Source organism: Saprolegnia diclina, assembly GCF_000281045.1.
Source record: "Saprolegnia diclina VS20 unplaced genomic scaffold supercont1.8, whole genome shotgun sequence".
NCBI classification, from domain to species: domain Eukaryota; phylum Oomycota; class Saprolegniomycetes; order Saprolegniales; family Saprolegniaceae; genus Saprolegnia; species Saprolegnia diclina.
Window position 1 is genome coordinate 452,851 of NW_008246075.1, and position 23,463 is coordinate 476,313.

General features: G+C 59.2%; 9 protein-coding genes across 9 annotated transcripts; 4 read left to right on the forward strand and 5 right to left on the reverse strand.

The window, feature by feature from the left end:
• Nucleotides 1-169: 169 nt before the first annotated feature.
• SDRG_03412 (GDP-mannose 4,6-dehydratase) lies at nucleotides 170-1,597 on the forward strand. Its single transcript, XM_008609046.1, has 4 exons — nucleotides 170-596; nucleotides 638-857; nucleotides 901-1,041; nucleotides 1,088-1,597. The coding sequence occupies exons 1-4, from the start codon at nucleotides 202-204 to the stop codon at nucleotides 1,409-1,411; spliced, it is 1,080 nt and encodes a 359-aa protein (XP_008607268.1). The 5' UTR covers nucleotides 170-201; the 3' UTR covers nucleotides 1,412-1,597.
• SDRG_03413 (hypothetical protein) lies at nucleotides 1,498-2,662 on the reverse strand. The gene is made up of 2 exons (XM_008609047.1): nucleotides 2,083-2,662; nucleotides 1,498-2,032 (listed from the first exon to the last, which is right to left on the reverse strand). The coding sequence occupies exons 1-2, from the start codon at nucleotides 2,657-2,659 to the stop codon at nucleotides 1,587-1,589; spliced, it is 1,023 nt and encodes a 340-aa protein (XP_008607269.1). The 5' UTR covers nucleotides 2,660-2,662; the 3' UTR covers nucleotides 1,498-1,586.
• A 291-nt stretch (nucleotides 2,663-2,953) lies between these two features.
• Nucleotides 2,954-5,521, reverse strand: SDRG_03414 (hypothetical protein). The gene is made up of 3 exons (XM_008609048.1): nucleotides 5,305-5,521; nucleotides 4,098-5,261; nucleotides 2,954-4,041 (listed from the first exon to the last, which is right to left on the reverse strand). Exons 1-3 carry the CDS (start codon nucleotides 5,487-5,489, stop codon nucleotides 3,066-3,068), a joined length of 2,325 nt encoding a protein of 774 aa, XP_008607270.1. The 5' UTR covers nucleotides 5,490-5,521; the 3' UTR covers nucleotides 2,954-3,065.
• A 679-nt stretch (nucleotides 5,522-6,200) lies between these two features.
• Nucleotides 6,201-8,978, forward strand: SDRG_03415 (hypothetical protein; the record flags this gene model as incomplete). The annotated part of the gene is made up of 1 exon (XM_008609049.1): nucleotides 6,201-8,978. A coding segment is annotated over one exon (2,726 nt), but the record flags the coding sequence as incomplete, so codon positions are not given.
• Nucleotides 8,979-9,563: 585 nt separating this feature from the next.
• On the forward strand, nucleotides 9,564-11,293 carry SDRG_03416 (hypothetical protein). The gene is made up of 7 exons (XM_008609050.1): nucleotides 9,564-9,708; nucleotides 9,755-9,971; nucleotides 10,015-10,021; nucleotides 10,080-10,195; nucleotides 10,247-10,340; nucleotides 10,386-10,478; nucleotides 10,534-11,293. Exons 1-7 carry the CDS (start codon nucleotides 9,591-9,593, stop codon nucleotides 11,197-11,199), a joined length of 1,311 nt encoding a protein of 436 aa, XP_008607272.1. The 5' UTR covers nucleotides 9,564-9,590; the 3' UTR covers nucleotides 11,200-11,293.
• A 1,061-nt stretch (nucleotides 11,294-12,354) lies between these two features.
• Nucleotides 12,355-14,153, forward strand: SDRG_03417 (inosine-5'-monophosphate dehydrogenase). The gene is made up of 2 exons (XM_008609051.1): nucleotides 12,355-12,573; nucleotides 12,624-14,153. The coding sequence occupies exons 1-2, from the start codon at nucleotides 12,435-12,437 to the stop codon at nucleotides 14,030-14,032; spliced, it is 1,548 nt and encodes a 515-aa protein (XP_008607273.1). The 5' UTR covers nucleotides 12,355-12,434; the 3' UTR covers nucleotides 14,033-14,153.
• Nucleotides 14,154-14,562: 409 nt separating this feature from the next.
• On the reverse strand, nucleotides 14,563-18,763 carry SDRG_03418 (hypothetical protein; the record flags this gene model as incomplete). The annotated part of the gene is made up of 4 exons (XM_008609052.1): nucleotides 14,563-14,733; nucleotides 14,783-15,013; nucleotides 15,060-15,261; nucleotides 15,309-18,763. 4 exons carry the CDS (start codon nucleotides 18,761-18,763, stop codon nucleotides 14,563-14,565), a joined length of 4,059 nt encoding a protein of 1,352 aa, XP_008607274.1.
• Nucleotides 18,764-19,461: 698 nt separating this feature from the next.
• Nucleotides 19,462-20,391, reverse strand: SDRG_03419 (hypothetical protein; the record flags this gene model as incomplete). Its single annotated transcript, XM_008609053.1, has 1 exon — nucleotides 19,462-20,391. The coding sequence occupies one exon, from the start codon at nucleotides 20,389-20,391 to the stop codon at nucleotides 19,462-19,464; it is 930 nt and encodes a 309-aa protein (XP_008607275.1).
• A 953-nt stretch (nucleotides 20,392-21,344) lies between these two features.
• Nucleotides 21,345-22,494, reverse strand: SDRG_03420 (hypothetical protein). Its single transcript, XM_008609054.1, has one exon. It carries the CDS (start codon nucleotides 22,468-22,470, stop codon nucleotides 21,436-21,438), a length of 1,035 nt encoding a protein of 344 aa, XP_008607276.1. The 5' UTR covers nucleotides 22,471-22,494; the 3' UTR covers nucleotides 21,345-21,435.
• Nucleotides 22,495-23,463: the final 969 nt, after the last annotated feature.

Sequence of the window (23,463 nt, forward strand, 5' to 3'; positions counted from 1 at the left end):
ACACGACAGCACAAGACAGCACGAGACTGCTGTCGAGCTCCTGCAGCAGCAGCGCTAGAGACAACGTGGCGCTCGCAGCAGCCATGAGATCCGACGCCAGCTCGAATTACAAGCCTTCGACGCTCGGCGCGTCCGTGAGTCGTATCCGGATGCGATCTTTTGTCGAAGGGTGCGAGTCGCACTTTCTATTCAACGAGTCGGATGGGCATCGGTGACATCTCGGGCCGCGTCGCGCTCGTCACGGGCATCACAGGTCAAGACGGGAGCTACCTTGCGGAGCTGCTCCTCTCCAAGGGCTACATTGTCCACGGGCTCATCCGGCGCAGCAGCTCGTTCAACACTGGCCGCATCGACCATTTGTACAAGGACCCCCACCTTCAGGACGTCCGGCTCTTCTTGCATTACGGTGATTTGGCCGACGCCGGCAATCTCTGCGCGATTGTAGCGCGCATCCAGCCCCACGAGGTGTACAACCTCGGTGCCATGTCGCACGTCCGCGTCTCGTTCGAGATGCCAGAGTACACGGCCGACGTCGACGGCCTTGGCACGCTCCGACTTCTCAACGCAATTCGATCGTGTGGCCGCACCGACACGCGGTAAGCAGCTTATCCTTCTTAGGTAGCTCATTATCGGGTAGCTTTTACCAAGCGTCGACGTCCGAGCTGTATGGCAAGGTGGTCTCGACGCCGCAAAGCGAAGCGACGCCGTTCTACCCGCGGTCCCCGTACGCGATTGCCAAGCAGTTTGCCTACTGGACCGTAGTCAACTACCGCGAGGCGTATGGGCTCTTTGGCGTCAACGGCATCCTCTTCAACCACGAGAGCCCGCGGCGCGGGCCGACCTTTGTCACCCGCAAGGTATGCATCGCTCGTCCTCGCATTGTTGAATGCGAGTCCGTAGATCACGCGGGGCGTCGCACGCATCGCTGCAGGGCTCGAGTCTTGCTTGTACATGGGCAACCTCGACGCGCGCCGCGACTGGGGCCACGCGCGGGACTACGTTGTCTGCATGTGGCGCATGCTCCAAGCCAATGTGCCCGAGGTATTCATCCGTGAATCTACGTAGCATTCTGAACGTACTAGTGTAGGACTATGTCGTCGCGACGGGCGAGTGCCACAGCGTGCGCGAGTTTATCGAGCTTGCGTTTGCCCACGTGAGTTTGCCGCTTACGTGGCGCGGCGAGCGCGGCAGCATCAACGAGGTCGGCGTCCTCGTCAACGCCCCCGGCACCGTCGTCGTGCAAATCGATCCCAAGTACTTTCGTCCCACCGAAGTCGACTTGCTCTGCGGCGACGCCACGAAGGCGCGGAATCGCCTCGGGTGGACTCCAAGCATCAAATTTCCCGACCTCGTGCGCGAGATGGTCGACGCCGACGTAGCGCTCCTCCAGTCCTCGTCGACGTCATTTTAACGACTTTTGCTTCTCAATTGCATTCGACTTCAGCTGCGAAATAAGTCGAACGCGAAGGACAGGAAGGCAGCCCAGGCGCGATTAACTTCAGCGAAGTACACAACTCCTCGTTTGACACCACGTCATCAGGGTTGCCACAAAACGGGAGAATTTTCTTGAGCATACAATAGTCGTATCAAAGCAAATGCATGACGACGTAGGCGCCGACGAGGTACCCAGCGTCCGACAAGCCAGCCACCAAAAGAGTCACGGTTTCGGAGTAGCCGCAGTCGCCGATTTGAACGATCTTGGCGTCGCGGAGGTGCTCGCGCATGTAGGCCTTGAGCGGCCGGATCAACTGGGCGCACAAAGGCTCTTCTTCGTCGAGATTACCAAGCTTTTCGCACACATCTTCGTATTCGTGGTTGTAGACGCCTTCGAACCAATCGTGCGTCGAGCACGTGCCGGGATGGATGCCGAACATCGTGCAAAATCGTTTCCAGTCGCTGTCCCAACTCATGCATCCCCCTTCGTAATTGTCGTCTTCTTGCAGCGTCGCCAAACGCTGCGGCAAGGTACAGAGGCGACAGCACCCAGCGTCGTCAATGTTGAGCCAATGGGCCATAAGACTGTTGCCGAGATCTATGGAATCGACACATGAGTCGCCCAAACTACAGTTGTGTCGGTCGTACGCGTGTTGTTTCGCGAGTAGACGACGTTGTCGTCGTCGCCAAAGATAGCGGCCACCTCCGATCGCCCCCACGTCGTCTTGTCAATGAGCAGGTCGTGCTGGAAGAGAACCGGCTGGAAATAATGGTACTTCTGGCCGGAGAGCCGGCTGGTATACTCCCCAAACTCGGGCTTGAGGCGCGCAAGCCATGCCCCGATGCGATTGCGGTGTCGCAGTGCCGTGTATAGCGCGCGAGAGTCGACGTTGCTGGCCATGGCCGCCGCCACCAAGTGCTCGCGGTACTGCAGATATATCTCGTCGTCGTCATCTGGCACGGGCAGCGGCCCGAGGTACCCGTTGTTCACGAGGCGTTTATGCAGCGACGCCACAATGTACTTTTCGTCGGAGCGCGCACAATTGCTGAGGCGGCGCCAGTCTTCATCGACCGTGTCTAGATCCAGGACCTCGTACAAGTCGGGGCAGAGGCGCGCGCAGTGGTCCGAGTAGCTCGCAATGAGCTCAAGGAGCGGCGGCGACGTCAAGACTGTCACCGCGACGTCCTCGATGCGGCATACGCGCTTGTTGTTGTGGCTTGCCATGACGTGAACAATGCAACAATGAAGTCGACCAGCGAGGATACTCGAAAGAACAGATGGTGGTGATGATACGTGTGAGTGCTGGTCTTTCTGCTTCGATTATTGTCATAGGAAGAGGACAGCCATCCATTGAGTCTTCATGGCCAGGACTATACAAATGGGTGTCGAGACCATCACCCCCATGGAATGTAATACTCTTGTTTAAACGCAGCTCACTTCCCGCGACGTCGACGCGGCAAATACTGTAGTCCCAGCAATTCATACTCCTTCGCGCTTGCATCTGGGTTGCCCTCGTCGTCTCGGTAGAAATAGTGTAATTACGGGTGCTGTAGGAAGGTTTGCTATACAAAGTCTATGGCCGAAGGACGCCATGGATGTACTTGCCGGCGCCAACCGTCGGCTCCTCGCGTCACGACTTGGCACTCTCTCGTCCTGGAGTGCCGAGCTGACACCTTGCTTTGACGCGCTTGTAGTCGTCCTTCTTGACAAATGAGAGCGCGACGGGGCCCTGGACGCTCTCAAAGATGCGCTTGACCTCGACGAGTTCCTTGTCGTCGGCCGAGAGACCGTTGATGGCCATGAGCACGTCGCCAATGTCAACGCCGCCGCACGCCGCCGCCTGCGACCGCTCGAGCACGCGGTTGACAACGACAACGTGGTCGTCGACGGCAAACTCGAGGCCGAGCGGCGCGTCGCCGTTGAGCTCGAGCTCCTGCAGTACGACGAGCGACTGGACGTACTCGATCGCAATCTCAAGGCACGTGACAAAGTACGCCGTCTCGCCTTGGTTGGCCATCGGCGTGAACGCGACGAGGAGGTCCTTGAGCGTCAAAATATCTTCAATGTGGCACTGCACGACCACATAGATGAACGCCGGAATGAACGCGTCGGCGCTCATGGCGCCTTCGACCAAGTGCTCGGCGGCCGCGACTGCATAAATGGTCTTGCACGCTTGCACGAGCTTGGCGCGCTTGGTATAGGGCAGCGAGCACGCATCGATCTCGTTCATGACAGCGACGGCGGCGGCGTACCCGGATGGCGACACGGCTGTGATGCCGAAGTACACTTGCTTCTTGGCGCGTAAGAGCTCGAGCCGGTCTTGAAGGAGGCGAACGTCCTTCTTCGTCTTTGTCATGAGCGACGTGTACACGATGCGGTGCAAGGGGTAGAACACGCGCTCTTCGACCTGCTCCGAGATGATTTGCGCGATGAGCTCAAAGCTGCCGTCGTCGTGATTGCTGTTGTTGGACGTGCCGTCAATGCCCGCGATCCCCCGGAACTCGTGCATGCGCGTCTGGATCATGTACTCGGTGAGTCCTTCGATAAAGTGCCGGATCGCATCCAAATGCATCGTTTTGGCCGACGTGTCTTTGAGAAATTTGGTGCTAAGATATCACAAATGTCAACATATTGGGAAGCCAAAATTGATGATTCGGCGTACCTCGTGGTGCCTTCGGGTGAGTAGGGCGAAATGAGAATGAGCTGGGCCTCGCGTGCAATCTCGCGCGCAACGTCCGTCTTGGACTGGGGCTCGGCGGCGACAACGTCCGAGTCGTTGTCGCTCATGCTGCTGCCAACGGACAGCGTTGGTGACGGCTGGTCGTCGATCGTGTCGCAGTCGAGCACGTCGTGCTGGTTGTTGCTGCTGCTGTGACTGCGCTTGTGCTGGTGGTGGCCGTCAATGGCCGCCGAGAGCGACGCGACCCAGATCATCAGATCTTCTTGCGAGTCGGCAAATACCGTGAGGACGCGGGACCGCTTCGCCGATGAGTTTTCGGTGATGCAAAAGCTGTGGCGTTCGCCCGTCTTGCGCGTGTCAAAAAGCTCTACTGACGTGTTCGGCCCGATGCAAACGCTGCCTTTGGCTTTGACGACGTCGGGGCCTCGGTAATACATCAGCGCGCCGGCCGTCAAGCGAAAGTACCGCCGCTTGACCGACTTCATAAACTGGCCTTGCTTCCGGAGCCAGCCAGCATGCAAAAGCACGTCGTTGTCGTGCGCCGAAGAGGTCGAGGACGAGGCCGGGCGAGCCGCCAGCAAGGTCACGTTGCTGCAGTCTGCGAGCTTGCGGAGCCAGAGGTCGCGGTCGGCGTCGCAGGACGTGTACAGTAGCATCTCGTACGAGCCCTGGCGCAGTGCGAACCCGTGGTTCGCGAGCTCACACGCCGACGTGGGTTTGCGCAAGTCGAATTTGCCAAGGACGTTGGCCGGCGCCGATTGGTGCGAGTCATGGTACACGAGCTCGTGGCCGACAAGGCAGAAGAGACGGCGCTTGAAGCTCCAGTTGCGATGGCCGCGCTTGATGAGCCACCCAGAGTGATGCACGATCGGCTTGTACTCTTCTTTGATGACGGGCGCGGGCGGCGCCGTCGTTGACGTCGCCGGAATCGAAAGAAGCGTGTGGGCGGCGTCGCTCAAGTCATCGTCGTCGTCGTCATCATCGAGGTCGTGGGGCTGTTGCCACTCGGTCAGCGTCACGCGCTCCGTGTCGAGATGGCGCACAGACGCTTGCCGCTTGATGTCCAGTTTCTCTTGTAAGTGGATCGCGCGGAGGCTCGCCGTGCGCACCGACTCGACCGTGCGCTTCTTCCACTGGATGAGGTCCCTATCATGCGCATGAGCAGGGTGGCCAAGGAAGAAGAGCCTACGCGTCGATGCTGGCAAAGCGCACGACTTGGCGAAAGGAGCGCGAGCTCGCAATGTCGAGCAGCGTCCGGCGCTGGCGCTCGCTGTTGCTGCGGCGTCGCTGGAGGTTGAAGATGGCGTCGAGCGGGTCGCTGGTCGGTGGCGGCTCGAGGAGCGCGTCCATGGGCACGGAAGGCAGCGACGTCATGGAGAGGACCAACCGTGTCACGGGCGCGACGGTTGCCACTGTATAAAATGGACCAAAAGCCAGCCGACACTTCCCAAACGCATCCGGATAATGTATCCGACATTCAAAATGGCTGCGATTGGTGGAATTCAACCAATGAGCGGCGGAGCATCGTTCATGAGCTGGCAGTCCCATAAACCAGCGCGCTCCTGTCTCATGCGTCTCGGTGGCCACTCGGATTGACGTGAATCCATGGTGGATAAACTTTTTGAATTCGTTTTTACTTTTTTTAAGAACTAGTTTTAATGGTGACGAACAATTAGCATTAATTGCTTTTGAAGATAATACACCGTCGCTTCCGAGCAATTCCAGCTTGATCCTCACAAGCACGAGTGCTACCTGAGCGTTCTGTTGGTCTTTCACTTCACGAGTTTTTGCCTGACAAGAACAACAAAGAAACTGACACGTCTTTGCGTTGGGCCACTGCATGAGAGAACCGTCAGCTGCGAGGCCTCAACCGTTGAAGTCCATACCATGCACTGGTGCGGTAGGTTTGTGGCGCGATGGTTGGAGATTGACCTTGCCCGCCGGTACGCCGCAAAAGGATACCGTGACCGAAGAGCGCGAGGGAAGTTACAGTGCGCCTGCTCGTGAAGAGGCCTGCACTGTGATTGGTGGCCGAACAGTCATCACGAAGAGTCGCCATGTAGATTCGGTGGCACAAGTCAAATTCGATGAAAGCCCATATCGGACTCCTCTTTGCGGTTGTTGCTACCGCACGATCGGCCTCCAGCGATATCGATGTACGAGCCATCGACACGACGGACAGGACCGATTCGTTGATTTCGCACGCTTCCGCGCGAAATCTGCTTGTTGCCGACAGCGACCCAAAAGCTGCATCCGACAACCCGATGACCAGTGCCAGCGGCCCAAGACCCGCTCATATCATGGACACCGATTTTAGCTTTTTGGGCAACAACGGTGTCGGTGCGCCTGGCTCTCCGAGCAACAACGGCGGCGGTGCATCCGTCAACAACAGCGGCGATGTGTCAGGCAACAACGGCGGCGGTGTGTCAGGCAACAACGGCGGCGGTGCGTCCGTCAACAACGGCGGCGGTGTGTCAGGCAACAACGGCGGCGGTGGGTCAGGCAACAACGGCGGCGGTGTGTCCGTCAACAACGGCGGCGATGTGTCAGGCAACAACGGCGGCGGTGTGTCCGTCTTCAACGACGGCGGTACGCCAGGCAACAACGGCGGCGGTGTGTCAGGCTCTCCGAGCAACAATGGCGGCGGTGCGTCAGGCAACAACGGTGTCGGTGCGTCAGGCAACAACGGCGGCGGTGTGTCAGGCTCTCCGAGCAGCAACGGCGGCGGTGTGTCAGGCTCTCCGGGCAACAACGGCGGCGGTACGCCAGGCAACAACGGCGGTGGTACGCCAGGCTCTCCGAGCAACAGCGGCGGCGGTGCGTCAGGCAACAACGGTGTCGGTGCGTCAGGCAACAACGGCGGCGGTGTGTCAGGCTCTCCGAGCAGCAACGGCGGTGGTACGCCAGGCTCCCCGAGCATGAAAGATTTGGACGCACCAAGCGTTTCAGGTATCGGCGGTGGATACAAGCCGGTTCATCAAAGCGACGGCGACAGATCTGCTTGGAGACGCGGTGATGCGAACGGTGTCACCGATACGAGAGGTGTCAACCGACCGAGAGGTGTCAACGGCTACAAGGGTGGCCACAAGGGCGTGAAGAATGGCGGCTATCAAAACGCTAATGGGAACAAGTCTGTGATCAAGGAAGCCAACCTAAAAAACTTGAAGTACGGGACCAACAACATTCCCAACGAAGACATTGACCACTGGCACGACAGCGCCGATTCTGCCGCCAACGATCAAGGTGGCTACATTCGCAACGAGAGTTCTCGATTCCGACCGAGCTACTCAGACGCTGACAACGAGAGCGATGACGCGTACCACCATGCTCTTGACAACGATTACGACACCGGCTACGACTCGCATGATAATTGGTGGCACGACCACATCGCCGATTCGAACGATGCTACGCCTTCGTATCCTTCTCGTCCAAGCCCCGGGCATGAGTACCCGAACTTTGAGAACGCGAGCGACGACGTCTATGACCACTTTGCCGACTCGGACGACGAGTGCCCGTTCCAGCCGTGCCACCAACTCGAAACGATCGAGTACGGCAAGTGCGTGTACCGCCAGCTAGCGCCAGGCACCTTGTGCGCCGGCCAGAGCTGCGACAACGGCGGGCCCTGCGACGACGACGAGAAGGACTATTGCGACAGTGACGGCACGTGTGTCAACGGCTACCGTATTGAAACCTATGTTCCTTGCCGCCCTGCAGTGAGTGCGTGCGACGTGCCCGAGTACTGCAACGGCAAGCAAAGCGAGTGTCCCGTCGACAAGTTTTCTCCGCGGACACAAAAGTGCATTGGCCATTCCAACGGTGGCGACTGCGACACGACCGACCACTGCGACGGCCGGGGCCACTGCGTCGACGGCTTTCGCGGCTCGAGTTTCGTCTGCCGTGCGGCGCGCGACGCCTGCGATGCGCCCGAGCACTGCACGGGGCACAGCGGCATGTGCCCTCACAACCGGTTCGCTGACAAGAGCACCGACTGCACCGGCATGGGCAGGTCGTCAAAGGGGCCTTGCGACGCCCGCGATCGCTGCGACGGCAAGGGCAACTGCATCGACCGCTACCACGGCCCCGACCACATCTGCCGCAAACCGCGCGATGAGTGCGACGTGCCCGAGTACTGCACCGGCGACAGCCGGGATTGTCCCGACGACGAGTTTGCCGACACTTCAGTCACTTGCAGTGGCGCCTCGTCCCACGGCGCGTGCGACAGCGTTGACTACTGCGACGGCCACGGCAACTGCATCGACCAGTTCCTCGACAGCGACCACGTCTGCCGCAAGGAACGCGACGTCTGTGACCTCCCCGAGTACTGCACGGGCGTCCACGGCAGCTGTCCCCGCAACGAATTTGCATCCGCAGGCACTGTGTGCACACCGATCGGTGCGTCGTCCAACGGTCCTTGCGATGCCATCGACTACTGCGACGGCCGTGGCACTTGCGTCGACAACTACAACGTTGACACGCTTTGCTACGATCCACGGGGGTTCTGCGAATCAGGGCGCTTCTGCAACGGCGCGTCCGGGGCGTGTCCCGCCGCAGGGTACGGCCACGACTACGTGCTTCTCGCTGACGACGCCAGCATGACCGAAGTCGTCATGCACAACTTTCGCATGTGCTCGGCCAAAGTCGCGGAAGGTCTCGTGTCGGTCGACGGCACCATGCCGAGCCACTCGGTCTTTGTCCTTTTAGCCAGCGTCGCCCTCGTTGCGGTTGTCGTGGCGATCGTTGTCACCAAGGGCAAGCCGATGTCAAGTGCTGGAAACGACGACGGCTACGTCCTCGTTACCGAAAATGTCTAGCCGTGCTCACGGCTCCGTGTCGATGTGAAATTTGTATGACAAACTTACAAACGAAATGAAAGAAAATTGTATTTGCGACGACTCGAGTTGTAGATCTCTTGCTGCTCTCAGGTACCGCATTTTCTTCGTAGAGGACGCGTAAGAGTCTCCAACATGCCAACCAACTTGGTGTAATAGGAGACGAGCCGCTTGTGCTCGAAGTTTGTGCCGAGTACCCTGCAATGACCACGCGATAGTAGGCATAGCTATGGTAATTTCAATCCCATTATTGATTGCAAAACTTCAAGGAGGCACGACAGGGCTCCAACCAATAGCTGGTCATTCCACATGCAATTTAAGGCATTGTTCAGCAATCAACTACAATCACAAACCACTACAATCACAAATCACAAATCACAAACCACTACATGTAATCTTGCATCCCGTGACTACCAGAATCAAACTTGCGTGAACAATCGACCGCGTCTGCGGGCTGTGAGCCTAGGTTCGATCGATGGACTGCGCAATGCACGCACACAATGCCTTGCAGACGGCGCCTCAGCCTACATAGTACCTTCCGGTGCCGAGCAGGTCGCGAATGTTCCAGAGACCATCATTCCGCGAGACTAGCATTCTTTTTGCCAGAAAGTACGACGGCCACAATTGGTTTTGCCTCGCCCGTCAGATGCTACAGCTTTCTTCGACTTTGGCCCGCGTTGCCCGTCGCGTGCCGCCCTCGCACGTGCTCCGCGCCGCCTTCTCTACGAACCCAGACCTCTGGGAGACGATCCAGCGTCGCGACGGTATGGACAGTCTCTCTGACGCGCGCTGCATCATCGAATCGTGCAGGCCGCACCATGTATTTCAACAAGGTGACCAAGGAAGGCACGTTCAAGAACCCGTTTGAGGCGGCGCCATTGGCAGCTCCGGCGTCGACGCCGGCGACAGCGGCCTCGCCTGAAGCGCCGGCCGCGGCGACCGAGGCGACGGACGTCCAGGAAGCCGACGCGTGGGAACCCATCGACTTTACAAAAGCCGCGCGCATCGAAGGCTCCGAGGCCCAAATGTACGACGCTGTATCGATTCGTGTCGTCTCATAGTCTTTGCAGTGTTCATGTAGGTGCCTGGATACCATGTCATAATGGTGGGTCGTGAGATTGCACTTTGGCTATAGATCGACATTGGCCCCAACCAAAAGCTGCGCACGGAGAGCGGTGCGATGATCTACATGACGGACGGCGTCGAGATGGACACGACGACCGCCGGCGGCTTTCGCCAAGGCCTGACGCGGTATGTCATCTCTACACGCAACCACAATCTCAGAACTCAGTCGCTACATAGCATGGTCACGGGCCAAAATTTCTTTGTCACCGAGTACACGTACAAGGGAGCGTCCAAGGGCACAGTTGCGATGGGTACCTCGGTCCCCTCCAAGGTACAAGCCCCTCACTCTGCCCTGTGCTGCAAGCTTGCTGCTTAGATCTTGCACATGCGCCTCGCCAACTTTGGCGGGTCGCTCATTTGCCAGAAAGGCGCGTTTCTCTGCGGCAGCCACACGATTGGCATCGAAATGGTTTTGCTCCAAGCATTTTTGCACCGATCTCAGTGTTGCTATGTTGCATTTGTAGGAGTTTACCAAGAACTTTGGCGCCGGCTTCTTTGGCGGCGAAGGCTTTATCCTCCAGCGCCTCAACGGCCCTGGCGACGCGTTCATTTCGGCCAACGGCGCTCTCATCGAACGCACGCTCGCGCCGGGCGAGGTCCTTCGCATCTCGAGCGGCTGCCTCGTCGCCTTTGAGCCGAGTGTGCACTTTGACATTAGCCGCGTCGGCGGCGTCAAGAACGTGCTCTTCAGCGGCACGGGCCTCTTTGTGACGACACTCACGGGTCCCGGCCGCGTCTACTTGCAAGGGCTTCCGTTCGACCGCATGGTCGGTGAAATCGCGTCGCGCATTCCTGGCGGCGGCGGTGGCCCGATCATCATGCCGATGGGTCTCGGTGGCGGCAGTGGCGCGGCCGATGCGGCCGGTGGTGCCGTGGCCGGTGACGCGGCTGGCGGCGCGATTGCTGGCGACGGCCTTGACACGCCGATTGCGTCGTCGCCGTCGGACGCGTCCATGTTTGGCATGTCGGACGCGCCACCAGCAGACGCCGGGTTCCAAGAAGCGAGCGGTTTTGACGCGCCACCCGAGATGGAAGCGGACCCGAACGAGTTTGTCACGGAAGAGTTCGACGCAGACGCCGCGAGCGACACGGTCGAAGTTGTCACCGACTTTTTCAAGCGCTTCTTTTAAGCGACCGGAAGCTAAAATCGACGATCGAACTAGGTTAACTGCAATGTGCGCACGTATGACAAAGGAACACGTCTCGAACGGTGCTCTCTCCTCATCGAACATTCTCGGAATGGGCAGTGGGGATCGATCCCTGGTCTGGGTTCGACACTCGGTGTGCCTTCTCTTGCTGAATGCGAAGAGCTTCTAGTGGCACACAACTGCGCAACATCCAATACATGTACAAACATCGGGAGTTACTGTAGTATACACCAACTCATGGGACACCCTTGACCAACTCGACTGTGATGAGAGTACCAGGTACAGTACAGCGCATTGTGGAGTGATTCTAGTCAAGTCGCCATGAGCGTCCCACCTAGAACCGTGTTGGCTGCGCTCTTGTATGTTGTACTGGAGCACAATACACGATCGATAGCAACCGGTCGTGCCGACCCACGTACCAGCAGCGATCACGCACGAGATAGGCCCTCCGGTGCGTGCACCAGCTGTTCATGAGTCCCACCTAGCGTCGCAACCACCGGCGTCGTTTCATTGGCCCACCAGAGTCCAATTCGCACAAGTAGTACTCTCATGGCACGGGCTAAACACACGCCACTTAACGAGCCTTCCATTGGCGTCCTTGCCGACAACATGAAATAGAATCAGCTCAACATACCGCATATAAACTACGTGCGCTTTAGGGCGTGTCTTCGTATCATCTTCTAGAGAACCAACACTGCCAATGGCGCTACGAACGCCGCCGACGTTGTATAACGTCACATTTGAAACGCAGTGTTTTTAGACAGATGCGGCAGCCTTGTGGCCACGACAGGGATCTGGGACAAGCCATGTAAGGGAGCTTGAAACCCGGCAAAGGATAACCAAGATTCGTGGCCACGAGCGCCGCTCCTACTTGCACGTATACGATTCTTTTGCGCTGCGCTGGCTATAAGCAAGGGTCGACACCTAACGGCCCGCGGTACCCGCCAGTGCCCGCAGTACCATACAGTAGTACGCGTCCCAACCGCAACGCCTTGTTCGGTCAACCGCCACGATGTGCGCGTCCTCTTAAGTGCGCTTTTGGTTTGTCCGACGTACTTGAGTGAATAAAACCGTACTTGATCGAATAAAACCGCACTTGAGCGAGCTAGCGCAGTTGGAACCAGTGGTCGCGGCGCATGATCATGTAAACACGAATTCGGCACTTTGCACCGAAGTTTCACTTTGCATTTCGGATCCAAGATCACATTTCACACCAAATGAACTCGGAACCTCTCGTGACGCGCAACCTCGACTTTGACGAAGGCCTCGGCCAGGACGGCCGGTCGGCCCTCGACATCTTTGTCAACAAGAACAACGGCGTCGGTGTCACGTACGACGACTTGATCATGATGCCGGGTATGTCCCACACTGCACGTTTGAATGCAATCTCACCTAAGATCTCATAGGGCACATTGACTTTGGCGTCGACGAGGTGACGCTCGAGACCAAGATCTCGCGCAACATCAGCCTCCGCCTCCCGCTTATCTCGTCGCCGATGGACACGGTCACGGAGCACAAGATGGCGATTGCGATGGCGCTCCACGGCGCGATCGGCGTTATCCACTACAACATGACGGTCGAGGAGCAGTGCCACGAAGTGTCGCTTGTCAAGAAGTTCAAGAACGGCTTCATCCTCAACCCGATCTGCCTCGCGCCCACCGACACGCTCGAGAAGGTCGACAGCATCAAGGCCGAGTACGGTTTTGCCGGCATCCCGATCACGGAGAACGGCAAGGTCGGCTCGAAGCTCCTCGGCATGGTCTCGAACCGCGACATTGATTTCATCGAGAACCGCCAGACTCTGCTCAAGGACGTGATGGTCACGGACCTCATCACGGCCCGTGAAGGCACGAAGCTCGCGGAAGCCAACGAGATCTTGAAGGCCAACAAGCTCGGCAAGCTCCCGATCGTCAACGCTAAGGGCGAGCTCGTCTCGCTCATCTCGCGTCGCGATCTTGTCAAGAACCGCGACTTCCCCATGGCATCCAAGGACCAGAACAAGCAGCTCCTTGTCGGTGCCTCGATCGGCACGCGCCCCAACGACCGCGAACGCGCCGCGGCGCTCATCGCCGCCGGCGTCAACCTCCTCGTCATCGACTCGTCGCAGGGCGACTCGATGTTCCAGATTGAGATCCTCCGCCACCTCAAGGCGACTTTCCCGCACGTCGATGTCATTGGCGGCAACGTCGTGACCATGCGCCAGGCCAAGAACCTCATCCTTGCCGGCGCCGACGGCCTCAAGATCGGCATGGGCTCGGGCTCGATCTGCACGACGCAGGAGATCTGCGCCGCCGGCCGCGCTCAGGCTTCGGCCGTCTACAACACGGCGCGCCTCGCGCGCAAGTACGGCGTGCCCGTCATCGCCGACGGCGGCATTGCCAGCTCGGGTCACATCATCAAGGCGCTCTCGGTCGGTGCGTCGGCCGTCATGTGCGGCTCGCTCTTTGCCGGCACGGAGGAGTCGCCCGGCCAGTACTTCTTCCAGGACGGCGTGCGCCTCAAGAAGTACCGTGGCATGGGCTCGGTTGAAGCCCAAGGCCAGGGCTCGGCCAAGCGCTACTTCGGCTCGAACGCCGTCGTCAAGGTCGCGCAGGGTGTGAGCGGCGCCGTCGTCGACAAGGGCTCGCTTAACAAGTATGTTCCGTACTTGCAGCAGGGCATCAAGCACGGCTTCCAGGACCTCGGCGTCAAGACGATTGCGCAGCTCCACGAGTTTCTCTACGCTGGCGAGCTCCGCTTCGAGATGCGCACGCCCGCCGCCCAGCGCGAAGGCTCGGTCCACGGCCTCCACACGTACGAGAAGCGCCTCTTTTAAGCAAGATCCCCCCGTAAAATTACTTTGCAAACTCCACACTCGAGTTGTGTACGATAGACCCGGATTATTTATTCTTATTCTAAATCTTATTGTGAATTCATGCCCACGTGGCGCGCGGTCATGCCCATTTGTTTCGAGCGTTTTGCTGCCTCCGCAGCCTGCCACGTCACAGGAGTAACCAAGTTCACCACGCGACGCTGTAGGAAGATCCACGACAGTCGCGATTCCGCGAGCATGACCAACGCGATCTGCTCGTCGCCTGTGTTGTATTCATAGCACAGGTGTCAGCCCGAGTACAGTATTGCGCTTTGTGGCGATCCCCGACTTGTAAAAACGCCAGACTAGACTCACTAGTAGAGGACTGGACTCCACATTCTTGTTTCCGAGTCGAAGAGCATAGCTTTTTCGTCGTCAGTGCGCTCAGATTGGACGACTGACTCGACATTTCAACCACAACCGTCTTAGTTTGGAAAGTATCAACGAAAAGGCCTCCAGTACAAAACATAAAGGCATGTATTCGAGTGGTCGATTTATCTCGCGTCGTCGTGCGCGTCATCGATCACCTGGTGCAGGAACCGGTCCGAGCCCGTCAACGGGTCGGCGCTCGGCGGCCGCGGCGGGCTCGGCACATCGTTCGCATCGTCCGTCGTCGACCGGAAGAGTTCGCGGTTGCGCTGCGCCTTGTGCTCGCCGATAAACGACTACCAATTCAGACAAATCAGATTTACAAGATGAGAGATTGTCGCGTACGTGGCGCTTGTACTGGGACGAGGCCGTGTACTGGTTGTTGAGACGCGAGAAGACGTCGCGCTTGGCTTGCGGCTGCGGCGACTCGATCGCACCGCCCTCCGAGACGCAGTCGCTAATGTGGTGCGCCTTGGTGCGCGACGACTTGGGCTTGGGCGACTCGTACCCGCCTTCCGACACCGAGTCGCTGTGGTCGCCGTCCATGTCGCAGTCGTCCATGTCTTGCTCGTTTTCCTGCACCATATCCAATGAATTCAAGTTGACACATTGATAATTTTACCTTTTTCAGCGTCGCGAGGACGTCCATGACGGCCGAGCTGCCACTGCTGCGCCGGCCCGTGTCGATTGGCGGCGGCGGTGGGTGGCGCGGCGTCGAAGCACGTGGCCGGGGCGAGGCTGCGACATTGAGACTCGGGCTCGGCTGCCGCAGCTTGGACGTTGTGGCCGTCGGCGGTGGCACCAGCAGGTTGCGGTCCTTGAGCCTACACAAGACATGAGCCTAGGATGACAACGATGCGTCATGCGATACCGGCGCGAGCGCAAGTTTTGGTTGCGGTTTTTCAGAATCTCGCGCTTTTCGCGGGCGTTCTCTTGGAGCCGGTGGCGGTGGATGCCCGTAAAGTTGGTCGGGTTCGAGAGGCGGTTGAAGATCGACGACGACGTCGGGGCCGTGTCCGAGCTCGCGCTGCCGACGCTCATGTGGTCGTCCATGTCACACGCCATGTCCACATCGCCGTCGTCATGGGTCGGGGCCGGCGGCGGCAGAAAGCTGCTGCTGCTCGCCTTGTTGTCGACTTGGGCTTCGAGCCACTTGATGCGCTCACGGCACGTGGCCAACCCGGCCTTGTACTTTTGCTCGCGCACTTGGAGCGCGGCCTTTTGCGCTTCGCTCACCGCCGCTTGGGCCGAGAGCTCTTCGCACTGCCGGCGCAAGACCGACACTTGCTCTTCGGACGCGCTCTGGACGAGCCGCGACGGATCGCCGCCCATGGCCTCGGCAATCATCTGCTGGAGCTTCTCCTCGTACGTTTGGCGCATAAAATTGTTGCGCTCCTTCTCGATGAGCAGCGTCGACTCGATTTCGCCGAGACGCAACAACGTGCTCTGCAGCTCCGCGTCTTTTGCTTCCTCTTGTTTCTTGACGCCGACCGCCATGCTGAAGAGCAGTTTGAGCAGCGTCCGCGCTTCGGGCAGCGACGACGTCTCCATCTTGGCCATCGCCTCGTCGTCGTCGAGGTCCACGAGCATCGAGCTGGACGCCATTTCCGAGATGCGCTCGTCCTTGTACTCGAGCTGCGCTTGGCACGCCTCGATGCGCTCTTCGAGCTCGGCGAGCATCGCCTCCTCTTCCTTCCCGAGCCCGCCATGCGCCGCCTCCGACTTGAGCGGCGAGATGAGGATATCGCGGATCGCACTCGCGTCGCCCGTCGCACGCTCGGCCAGTGACGCTTGGAGCTCGTCCTGGAGCTTGTTGCGCTGGCCGTAGAGCCGCTCCATTTGTCGCACAATTTTCTCGCGCTTGGCGAGCTCCTCTTCGAGCTGTTCGGCCTTCTTTTGCTGGTCCGCGAGCTTCTTGATCTGAGTCTCGAGCCACACTTCGTCTTTGGACGGCGTCTTGGCCTTGGTCTTGCGGTTCGTCTGCAGCAACAGCTGCTGCTGCTTGAGGCGGCGGTTCGCGGCCGCGACTTCCTCCATGCGCCGCTTCAAAACGCGCTCCTGCGCGTCCTTTTCGCTCCCGAGCTTTTGAATCTGCTTGCGGTCGCGCTGGTGCTCGCGCTTGAGGTTCATAATCTCGCGCTTGCGCTCGTTGGCCTCGACCTCGTACTTTTTGCGGTCGGCTTGCATCTTGCGGAGGAGGTCGACCTTCTGCCGCTTCATCGTGCTAATCTCGTTGGTCAAGACGCGCAGCTGCACGTCGCTCTTCTGCTTCATGACTTCAAAGCGGCGCATTTCCGCCTGCTTCTTCCGGAGCGCCGAGAGCTCGCCATCTTTCGACACGAGGTCCACTGACAGCTTGTGGTAGCGCGGCGGGTCCGACACCTGGTGCGTCTGCATCTCAGCGACGAGCCGGTCGCGCTCGGCCATGAAAACCCGCTCCTTCTCGGCCATCTCCTTCAGTCGCTGCTCAAAGACACCGCGCATGCGCTCGTAGCCTTCCGCGTTGCGCCGGAGCGTCGAGAGCATTTGCTCCTTGAGCGAAATGTTGTTGGAGAGGTCCTGGACCGACGCGCCGAGGACCTGCTGGCGCTTTTGGAACTCACGCTGCATGAGCTCCATCTCGATCGAGAGGTTCTCGTCGTCGTCGTCGCCATTGTCGCATGGCGTGTCGGAGAAGACGGCTTGCGCTTGGATCTGCTTGAGCATCTCTTGCTCGCGCTTGATCTCTTGCTCGGCCTGCTCGATGAGCCGCTGCTCCTCCTCGAGCATGTCGGCGGTCAAGCCAAACGACGCCATGTCCAGCTCTTGGTGCGACGACGACGTCGGAGCAAACATGTGCGCCTTGTCCCGCTCGCCCTCGGCCGCCCGGAGCTTCTCCTGGAGCTCCTGGATCGTCTTGAGCTGCTCCTTGACGAGGCCCATCTCTTCGCCGTTCGGGTCGAGGAGACCTGTGCCCGAGGCTTCGCAGCACATGCGAAAGTAGTCGCGCTGGCCTTGCGTCACGAGCAGCTCCTCCTTGATCGCGTCGGTCTCGTTGCGCCAGCGCTTGATCTCGGACGTGAGCCGGAGCACCTCGTTTTCCGCCGCCTCGGTACGCTGGCGCATCGAGCCAAAGCTATCGAGCCGCCACTCGGACGCCGCGGCCTGCACGCGCGGATCGTTCATGTCGGCGCCGGGGTGTCGGAACTGGAAGAGCTCTTCCTGCAGCGACTGCACTTGCGCGCGCAGCTCCGCGACGACCGCCGACGCTTCGTCGCGGTTGATGACGGCCTTGTTCTGGATGTTGCGCGCGCGGTTCGCATACATGAGCGAGCTCTTGGACTCGGAGATGTTGCGTCCCGCGGGGCTCACGCAGCACAGCATGAGCGTCCGGCTGTTGCCGCCGAGCGAGTCCTGCAGCATGCGCGTGAGCTTCGAGTCGCGGTACGGGACGTGCACGCGGCCGCGGCGCGTGTCGTCGCCGAGGGCGTTGATGACGTTGCCGAGGACGAAGAGGCCCTTGTTGATGTCAATGCCTTCCTTGAGCCGGAGCCCCTCGGCCTTGGTCATCTTTTGCTTCTCCGAGCCCGCGAGGTCGACAAAGTTGAAGTAGCAGCTGCGCACTTCGCACTCGGGCGCCTCGGACGACGCGTCGCCAAATGGAATGTGCTGCGTCATCGTGATGGTCAGAATCGCATGCGACCGACTCGACTCGGCGTTCATGTCGGTGGCGCCGACCGTCCGGCAAAAGCTGCCTTTGTCGAGCAGCTTGATGCACTCGGCGGCCGAGTTGACCGGCTCTTCGCGCGCGCCGTTGACTTGGACTTGGCCCGCCGAGCCTTCCTTGAGCGTTACCTTGGCGTTCGTGTCGAGCGTCCCATTCCCAAACTGCGAGAGGAGGTCGCGGATGTCGTCGCCGTAGATCTCGAGGAAGCGGAAGGTCACCTCGGCCCGGTAGCCTGGCGTCTCGACCTGCTTGAGTGCAATGCGCGCAAAGATGTCGTCGAGCGCCCGCGGAATGATGCCCATCTCGTCGCTCTTGGTCGCGAACGCGCTGTTGCCCGAGCCCATCGTGAACGTCTTCCCGGACCCGGTCTGGCCATAGGCGAAGATGGTCGCGTTGTAGCCCTCGAACGTCGAGTCGACGAGCGGCGCGATGCAGGGCCAGAGGTCGTCCTGCCCGGCCTCCGGGCCAAAGACGTGGTCGTACGTGTACGTGACGTTGCTGGACGGGATCATGACCTGGGCGCCAAAGGTCTCGACTGCATGGTTGTCGTCCTCGAGCTTCTCCTTCGGGACGAGCGGCCGGACGCGGACGACGACGCGGACGCTGCTGCTGGTCTCCATCTCCTTGTCCGTCGGCGCAAACCCCACTGATGATGCGAGTGGCGGCCGCGTATTTTTTCGCCACTTTTAAAAGACTCGGCCAAACCATTGACTTTTTGTATGTCGCATGGCAGAGCCGCATTAAAATAAACGGAACGGAGACATAATAATAACGGCAAGCACCGAATCCAGCGTACAGTACGCGACCGACGGACGCCGGCGACGACGCGGTCGCATCACACTTGGCGTCGCCGCAGGAGGAACTGATGGCGGCTCGACGAGGATGGCTGCGGTGACGGCGGCAACAGCCAGCGACGATGGCGTCGGGTCCATGCGCCGACTGCAAAGACGGCGCCGCCATGGCGCAGCCGCAACCGCAACCTCTCGCTGACAATGCTGCGTCGACCGTCAATGACACGGTAGTACTGGCATGGCCCCGCTGGATGGCGGCCGCGGCGTCTATGCACGCCAACGGCCAACTTCAGAAATGCACCTGCGCCTGTCCTGGGCATCATGGTAGGATACGTCGCATGTGGCGACCTTCCGTGCGAATAGCATGCCCGTGCGAGACGTGAGTTGGTAGAGGCGTGCGGAGCGGCAGTTGCGTGAGCGTGGTCGTAGTACCATGCTCGTCGGCGACACCAACGAGGCTTCTCAAGGCAAATGCGGGAGCTACATGTAGGCGGCGAGAGCGATGGAAGGAGCACGTGTTACACAAATTACGCGGCAAGCGGCTGGCGGCGGATGATCTCGATCCAGTAGCCGTCAATGTCCTTGATAAACGCGAGGCCCTTCATGCGGCCGTCGTCGGGCTTCTTCTGGAACTGCACGCCGAGCTCTTCCATGGCCGCGCACGTCTCGTACACGTCGTCGACGATGAGCGCGAGGTGGCCAAACCCACGGTACGGCTCCGTGTTGCCGTTGAGGTACTCAGTCGGCGCGTTATCAAACTGGCGCAGCTCCAGCACCGTGCCCAATTGGTCCGCAAGCCATGTCGGCGACGACGCGTCCGCGGCCACCGACCCGAGAAAGTACGAGGTCGACTGGTCGTCCTCGTTGCGCTGCGTGCCGTACAGCGAGAGGCCGCAAATGCGCTGGTAAAACTCAGCGCTCGCCTTGCCGTCGCGGACGCGGATCATGCTGCGGTGCCAGGACGGGTTCGGGTTGGTCGCGGCCGCGCTGCGCTCCTCAACGCGGACCGAGTACCCATCCGGGTCGGCTGTCACGAGCGCCGCCTTGTCGTCCTTGGCGGTGAAGCCATCGGCCTTGAGCGCCGCGCGCGCCGCGCCGAGACGGCCCGACGGCACCTTGAAGCCGACGTAGCCAAAGCAGCTGAGCGGCGCCGTGTTGCCGGCGTGGTAGGCAAAGGCCGGGTCGGCTTCGGTGCCGTGGTTGTGCGTGAGCTCGAGCGTGCATCCGTACTCGCCCGACCAAACGTAGTCGATGGTCTTCTTGGATTCGGGCAGCGTCGTCGTCGGGAGCGAGACGAGGAAGTAGAGGCTAAAGTCGGAAAAGTGCGCCGCGTGCGCCAGCGTCATGTTGAAATGCTTCTCGTAGAAGGCCACGCTCTTCTTCGGGTCCTTCACGCGCAGCATCGTCTGGTTGAAGATGACCGTCTTGAGCGACGTCGCGAGGCGCTGGGAAGCCATGCTTGTCTTGTCGGTCACAGAATGAAAATGAGGCTACGCTCAAAGCATCGCTGGAAGGTTCCCGACTTCAGCGGTTCCAGTTGGTCCGCGGTTCGCAGATGGTATCCGGATGATCCAGGATACACCGCGGTGCTCGTGCAACTGAGAGATGCTTTGATCAGTAGTAAGTCGAGCGGCCATGAGTCCATGCGAGGGCTAGTATACCTTGCTGGGTGAGATGGCCGTAAAGACAGCGGCACCAATGACGCTCGTCATATTCGTTTCCGGTGGCAGTGATATCCTGTTGAACCAGGTGCACGGGGAGGCAATATGCTGTCTGCAGAGAGTACTACGCAGCTAGTGCTCGTACCAGCACAACTACCGTCCAGTCTTTCTCCGTACATCCGAGTGGCCCGCTGCCTTGTTTGAGCTCATGGTAGGAACCTCTTGGCTGCACCCAATGGAATGGTGCACGGCAGAAGCCGCAGGACGCCCGAGATGCCGGGGCCGAAATGATTGCTTGGACCAAGGAGCTCCATGCTTGAACGCACCGTCCACCCAACGTTGAAGCTGGACTAGTTTAACGAAGCGCGCTGGTCAACGAAGGTAAACCGGCCAAGGCGACGCAACGTGGACCAAAGCGATGGAAGCAGCCAAGCGGCAATGTGAACCGTTCGGACAAGAACCACGAAGAGCGCGTCAAGGGTTGGATCAATCGAGGCGGTCGAAGCTGGAGGCCAATTAACCAACCACCTTTACGTCAAGCGTAGGGTGCACTGCGCTTATGTATTTTTGCCTTGGCTCGCGAACCAACGTGGAATACCCTTCCGGCGGCTCACTATCTTCTGTGACGCGGAGAGCAAAAAGGCTCCCAGGAGCCATTGCACTCTCTGGTCAGTTGGTCGCGTCGTGGCAGGGCCATTTCCGCAACTGAGCGCAGTGAACATGGAGCTAAAGCTTTCGTACGCTCTTGGCCACGGTGTAAATGTTAAAGCCCACGGCGATTCAAACACGCATCGTAGCTTGGCACTTTAAAAGCATGAAAACATTTTCTTCGAGTATTCGCTAGTTCGTCGTACTAGTACACGCCTCGAGATGCGCGACGGCGGCCTCGATGGTCACGATGGCCTCAGCCACGTACTGCGCGTCCTTTTCTGGCCAGGCGCCAATCTGCCACGGAGCAAACCCTTGGATGAGCTGGTGCACATGCCAGCGCTGCGTGTACTCTTCCCGGTTTTCGTACTCGAGTGACGGAACGTAGCTCAGAACGTTCCGGTCCTCAAACGATGCGTCGACGTACTCACGCCAGCGAGGCATCACACCGCACCACTCCCAGTCCAGAATACCAGACACCACATTCTGGTCGTCGACGAGCATGTTACGAAAGGCAAAGTCCCCGTGGAAGAGCACGAGTGGCGACGGCGACATTGTCGTCTCCAGATACTGCTTCAGTGCAGCGCGCGCAGGTGCCACGAGGAATCGAAGCGGTGCCAGCGCCTCTGCAGTTAGCGTCTGGCGTACTTGGTTCTCAAAGAGCGTGCCCAGCCAGTCGGCCTCCGAGTCAAACGGGCCCCAGTTGCCGTCAAAGTATGGACCAACGATCGGGGTTGCCCCATCGTTGTCAAACACCCAGCCGCCAATCTGAGAGAAGCGCGGTGTCTGGAGCGTTTTCAGAATCGTCTGGATCTGAAGGGCAAGCTTTGCTCGCGTGGCCTCATCAGCGCCATCCCAGACGTCGTCGAGGAGGCGACCCGGCAGCTTTTCCATGAGCATCCAGCGCACGTGCCACGTCGGATCGCTCACTTCGTTGAAAGCGATGAGCTTGGGCACAGGAATGTCCAGCTTCCAGTAGCGCACCGCGGCGAGGGATGCGGCTTCAGCAACGATCTTGGTCGCAGGCCATGAGTCTTTCGTGAGCCGAAGGATGTACGAGCGCTGGTCCGGCGTCGTCACGACGTAGCAGTGGTTGTTGAAGCCGACTCTGACATCCGCGATGGCCGCGACCTTGGGGAATTCGGGCAACTTGACGCGGATCAGCGCCGTTGCAAGGGCCGCATCCATTGCAATGTCGACATAATGCGGCGAGTCTGATGACGCCATGACCAATTGCCAACTGACTTTGGCCATTCAAGGACTGTTGTTGAATGATTTGCCGGGTGCACGTTCCCAGAAAGCGCGGTTGGCGCTGGCGATGCCACGTCATGCGAGAAACTGCCAAGTCACTTGTGTTGGCATTGCCGCTAGTGATCCAAGCTCTTCCATTCTTTGATAATCGAGCTTCCCAGACTCAAACGAGAGCCGCAGAAGTGCGTCATGGTCCCAGCGCTGGAGCAGCTCTAGCGTCGGCTACGCCAACCGAATCGCAAACTAGCTCTGGTAGATGCAGCAGACTACGTTCAAGACGACAATGGATGTGGTCATGGCGCTGCCGAGGTGTCGAGCAGCATGATCGTACGGATACTAGTTTGGGTCCACGACAACATGACCGGACGAAATCGTTCGAGCGCGATCGGCAGATACGTCTTAACTGTCCGAACCGATGACAGTTTTGGTGCAAGGTCCGAAGGTACTCACTGTCAACAGAGAGCAGACCGCACTGGTCAGTATGGTCCACACGCTTCCAGCTTCTGTTACAACGTCGCTGCACGCTTGGTGCCACCAGCGAGAGAGAGCCGCCAACCGCGGCGGTCCTTCGGGTTTGCTCAGCGATTTTCTGAGCTTGCCAAAGTACCAGAGTGCATGTCCCGTCGGCAGCTCCCCGTTGCCGATCGCGTGCAGCCGAGATATGCTAGGCGAGGTAATTGTGCTGTAATAAAGGTCTTGCTCTGCCTTCCATCGACGGCCCCGCTTGGCCAACCGGACATGCCGCCGCGCTTCAACACGCTTTCGAAGTGCAATCTCAATCTCAAACCGTGTGGGTGCAATTCATTTCGCCATCCAAGTGCAAGTTTGTATACCAAATGCACCTAGGGGTTGCTGATCTACCCTGTTTACATCGTAATAATTTTAAAACAAAAGGCCGATACAACCGATGGCTTTTTTCGCGAAACAGAAAACCCTGCCTGACCAAATGTGCCGAAAATGATAGAACAA

Coding starts and splice junctions, on each gene's coding strand:
- SDRG_03412 (XM_008609046.1), top strand. CDS start 202: ATGGGCATCGGTGACATCTCGGGCCGCGTCGCGCTCGTCACGGGCATC. Junction 597..637: donor TGTGGCCGCACCGACACGCG/GTAAGCAGCTTA, acceptor ATTATCGGGTAG/CTTTTACCAAGCGTCGACGT. Junction 1,042..1,087: donor TCCAAGCCAATGTGCCCGAG/GTATTCATCCGT, acceptor GTACTAGTGTAG/GACTATGTCGTCGCGACGGG.
- SDRG_03413 (XM_008609047.1), bottom strand. CDS start 2,659: ATGGCAAGCCACAACAACAAGCGCGTATGCCGCATCGAGGACGTCGCG. Junction 2,033..2,082: donor CTACTCGCGAAACAACACGC/GTACGACCGACA, acceptor TCGATTCCATAG/ATCTCGGCAACAGTCTTATG.
- SDRG_03414 (XM_008609048.1), bottom strand. CDS start 5,489: ATGACGTCGCTGCCTTCCGTGCCCATGGACGCGCTCCTCGAGCCGCCA. Junction 5,262..5,304: donor CGCTTTGCCAGCATCGACGC/GTAGGCTCTTCT, acceptor TGCGCATGATAG/GGACCTCATCCAGTGGAAGA. Junction 4,042..4,097: donor TCACCCGAAGGCACCACGAG/GTACGCCGAATC, acceptor GTGATATCTTAG/CACCAAATTTCTCAAAGACA.
- SDRG_03416 (XM_008609050.1), top strand. CDS start 9,591: ATGCTACAGCTTTCTTCGACTTTGGCCCGCGTTGCCCGTCGCGTGCCG. Junction 10,341..10,385: donor GTACCTCGGTCCCCTCCAAG/GTACAAGCCCCT, acceptor CTTGCTGCTTAG/ATCTTGCACATGCGCCTCGC. Junction 10,479..10,533: donor ACACGATTGGCATCGAAATG/GTTTTGCTCCAA, acceptor TTGCATTTGTAG/GAGTTTACCAAGAACTTTGG.
- SDRG_03417 (XM_008609051.1), top strand. CDS start 12,435: ATGAACTCGGAACCTCTCGTGACGCGCAACCTCGACTTTGACGAAGGC. Junction 12,574..12,623: donor CGACTTGATCATGATGCCGG/GTATGTCCCACA, acceptor AAGATCTCATAG/GGCACATTGACTTTGGCGTC.
- SDRG_03420 (XM_008609054.1), bottom strand. CDS start 22,470: ATGGCGTCATCAGACTCGCCGCATTATGTCGACATTGCAATGGATGCG.